Source organism: Limulus polyphemus, unplaced genomic scaffold (genome assembly GCF_000517525.1).
Source record: "Limulus polyphemus unplaced genomic scaffold, Limulus_polyphemus-2.1.2 Scaffold1621, whole genome shotgun sequence".
Lineage (NCBI taxonomy): Eukaryota > Metazoa > Arthropoda > Merostomata > Xiphosura > Limulidae > Limulus > Limulus polyphemus.
In genome coordinates, this window is record NW_013667231.1 from 210,279 (window position 1) to 214,747 (window position 4,469).

The 4,469-nt window shown below is 30.0% G+C and overlaps 1 protein-coding gene across 1 annotated transcript in view; it reads left to right on the forward strand.

Moving 5' to 3' along the window:
- The window catches only part of LOC106464337 (synaptotagmin-15-like), a 36,104-nt gene extending 32,339 nt beyond the window's left edge, over positions 1 to 3,765 (forward strand). The window contains exon 9 of the mRNA XM_013924467.2: positions 2,691 to 3,765. Coding sequence (XP_013779921.1) covers positions 2,691 to 2,815 — 125 coding nt within the window. The 3' untranslated portion in view covers positions 2,816 to 3,765. The remainder of the gene's footprint in view (positions 1 to 2,690) is intronic.
- The last annotated feature ends 704 nt before the right edge of the window (positions 3,766 to 4,469 follow it).

The window sequence follows — 4,469 nt, forward strand, 5'->3', positions numbered from 1 at the left end:
ACAAAAAAGTCGACGCCTCTCACCTTTTTTTAGGCCATAGATAGGCCTAAATAAAATGTTTTTAATTGTGTACCAGTTTAACGTTGAATATTATTTATGATTTTACCTTTATATACAAGTGTCAAAATACTATAATTACTATTATGGTAATTACAAGAACATCACTTAATCTTTCAGCGGTTTATTTAGAAACATTATATCCACTGCTAGGATGAAACGCGAGTTACTGGTGATTGGCGTTTTGTATATATTAATTCTAAGAATGAAGTAAGGATTATATTATGTACCTCTTCGAATTAATTAAATAGTACACGAGATGTATATTGAAAAAAAAATCAGCTGTTGGAATAAAATAACATCTTCATTTGGTTGTTTTTTATCAATTATTAGCTGTTTAAATAAATTAATCGAGTTTTATCATATATTAGTGGCCGTCTCAACAAAATTTTGAGGCCCTCTGCAAGGTATTCAATTTAAATGTAGGCGAAAGTGGGAAATTTATCATATCTACATAGATATATAAGATTTGTTTCATTTAGACGTTTTTTTATGTAATGATTAAATTGTGATGACTTACTTTTTAATCACTTGTTACAAATACTTTCAAATACTTTTACAACTCTTCTCAACAAATGAGAAAGTCACCGGAGTTATAAATAGCACTGTGACAGCAATGCGTTTTATAAGACATACCTCGTGTAAACTGATTTTCTCGTAAGATTCTATTTTTTTTTTATAATGCCAAAAACGAAACTTTCACCAATTAGCTGCATTTTCTTGTCGCTAAACAATTTACAGGAAAGACAAAACACTGCCTCTAGTTATAAAGAATTACAACAACCATGGAAGTGGTATTTTGTTACACGTTTCTCATTTTTCGAAAAGTCACCGTTTTCCAGACTGGTTCTTGTTAGATGGAAAAATAACGCCTCTAATTCTACGGATTTGTGTTTTTATTGTAGTTGTTCTTGATGTTTGTGTGTGTGTGCGTTTGTTTTTTTTTTTTTTTGCTTGTATCTTGTTATTATCTTCAAGTTTATTTTATTTTATTTTTTAACTTTAATTAGAAATGAATATCTAATAACTGTTAATTGAAAATATTTTTCAGAACAGATCTTTTAAAAGAAGAAAGCGTTTGGTATCTTGCGTGCGTTTGTATCATGTATCACTTTGACGCATTATTTCACGTTCAAAACTATTAACTATTAAATACCTCTTGTTAACTATAAGTTGACTAAAAACATCATTCTTTGAAACTGTAAATGTGATACATGTAGTTAAGTAATTTATCCATGACAGTTTGTAGATTTTGTTATTTTTATTAACTTTGCGTGTTACTTTCTTAGCATATATTTATCAAATGTTGGCAAAAGGCCATATGAAATTTATAACAATTTTAGTATCTTATCCATCATCACAGATAGTAATCGTGACAATAATTGAAAACTGCAAAGTCAAATGTGTATACATATTGAAATAATAGTGACATAAAGTAATGAAATTTTGACAAATTAATCGCTGATTACTCAGATTTAAACTACTTTGTTTAGCTATATGAATCACAGTGCCAACCAAAGTAGGTATTGAAATTCGTTTTAATATCCATCCAACTAGTATCACTTTATCTGTTTGTGTACTTTTTGTTGCAGCATTAATTTTGTTTTGTATACTTCTTATAGCAATTCTACGAATAACCAACGATCCCTATTTTCCGTTAATTTTTTTTCCTATTTACTTGTTCAGTTTTTATATATCCATGGAACGGACACAACATCTGTAAACTATTCCTGATAACTATAACTTTTACAAGAATTAAAATCACGATCACAAATTTATAAAATGTAGTCATTACTTTGGCCTACAGATAAGTGTATAAAACTACCAAAGTAGGGATTATAATTTATAACTTTGTGATTGTGGTTTTAATTCATATTTTATTACTTTTTGTAGCAGGATCCCTACTTCATTCTAAAACTCATAATTTTCAAATACCCTTGTTTGTTTAAGTCTTTATGTTATACCTGTATAAAGTATATACTTTACCTTTAGAAACTGTCATGTGTCTATCTATCGATATGTAACACCATCTGTTGGGTTGAATTGGGTTTAAAAGTAAGTGCATGATATGATTATCATTTATAAAACTCTGTATATATTTATCGGAATATCAAAAGCGGATATCCACAGACCAGTCAAGTAATCTTGAGAAATCTTGTAGTGATAGTCCAAGCTGTCTAGATGACTTCATCAGGTAGGTAGGTAGCTAAGGTAGTAGACGAAAAAGTTATTGTTTTAGAAAATTTTGAATTTTAATACTGGAAATATTATTAGGGGATATATATGTGCGTATAGTATATTGTAACTAATACTTTGGATGGTCGGTTTTTCGCTTAGGAATTCAATAAGGTGGTTTTTCGGCGAATGAATTATTTGAAAACCTTGTCAATCCCTATTATTAAGTATTGCCGTACTTTTTTACATATGTACAAGGTTATTTGCTAAGCAATAACGAAATATTGAATGATTTCTTTTCAGCTCTGTTTATCTGGTCTTCTGTCATGAAATTAATTGTCAAAACAAATCATAGATGACGCGTATCAGCCACATTCTCAATTTAATATTGATATATATATATATATATTTCTTTTGTTTTATTGTTGTTGTTTACTGTTATTCCGTCAATATTTCAGATAAGTGTCTAGGAAGAATTATCCTAGGATCCTACATGTTTGGCAGAGCCAAAACTGAGGAACATTGGAATGAAGAAGTGTCGGAAAAATACCATCAGGTTCGTTACTGGCACAAACTGACGTAATACCTAGAGAATATTGAGAGGCCAATCGCGTTCGAAGCATGCCTTTGCTGATTGTTTTACCCCTAACCAAGGAGTTTATAAACTCGTCGTCCTGTAATGTTCCTAATCACGTGTGATTCCCGTAGGTGAATATATAGCATAAAAGAAAAAAAAGACTTAAAGGAAAATTAAAAAAAAACATATCACAACTGAAAATAATGTAATGCGCAACATCTGCAGTCAAGCATAAAGATGAACACATCTAACTAAAAATATTGTTTCGTTCGAAGTAGATTTTTGTCGCGTAAGTCTGGTAACCGGAAAATATTTCCTAGATACAACTTAAACATAGCGTTGAAAGGTATACAAAGCACTTGAAATTAACAAGCATAAGTAATATCGTATTCAATTATGTTTTGTTTCTTAGGTAGTTTGTGTAGTATTTATTTTATAGAAGCAACGACATACTAAATAGAGCAATTGTTTCTGACAAAAATAAACATATAGGCCTTTTTGTAATTAAAATATACATTATAGTTAACTATATCGGTCTAAGAAGTGAATTTAAAACATTACATCGGACTACAGATGTTTTCTCGCAATTCCCTTAGTTAGTCCAATGAACATCTTTAAACTACAAGTGTGAAAACATACATTTAAGATTTTTTTGTCTACCATATCTCACAGTAGGAGGCCTTTTTCTCATAATTAGATCACGCCATCTAGGCTGGAGACGTGTAACTGCCAAAAATCCATCTATATTATTATTATTTGTAAATAGTGCTAACAACTCCAAGTTATGGCATTAAACCTGAAAACTTTAAAGTCTGTTCTGATATTTAGCGAAATTCTTTCTGTCAGTAACCTGTGAAAGGCAAATTAACTTAAATACTAATTTCACATACATTTCACGCTTCGCCAGATTAGATGTTTGACATCTCATGTTCTACTTACATTTTTCTAAAGGTCCAGAAATCACGACAAATGCTTGTTACTTTATATTTCTTTTTACTCGCACATTCTTCGTAAAATTAAGATCCGCGTTTCACCAATTTACTAACTTTCGTTGTAGATGTTTTCTTGTTAAACAGTCATCTTATGTCTGCATAGCGGACACTTGATTATATTTTGTGATATGGTTATCATACCTCTATGTGCGTCCGTTTATTATACAGGGTCCATTTTCTGCTGTTCGTGAATTAAGCGTTTGACTTACAGAAAAACCTTTGCTTTCAAGTAAAATTAGTTTATTATATACTGCTTGCCAACTATAGTTATTACCTTTGTCATATTCTCTAGAAAGCTTTTAACTAAAAACTGATTTTTTTTTTTTTTTTGTCAAAAGGAGTTAAAATGATATATTTATATATTTTATCACTTATTGTTGGTTCCAACTGAATCTATATTTCTGGATACTTTTCCGAGTTATTGATATTACAAACTAATATAATGTGCTACTCCATTTCAGTTGTTAAAAACGAAGTAAATGACTTGTATGTTGAGATACCACTAGAAATAAATTGTTTTAATTGGTCATTAGAGTGCAGTTGTATGAATATTCCGGTTTATATTCTGAAGGGGAAAGAAGACCAAGAAGCATATAGATCTTTAAATTGGTACTTTCATTCCATAGTCAGACAAATGTTTTTAACGAATTTTCCACAACTTGTAATAA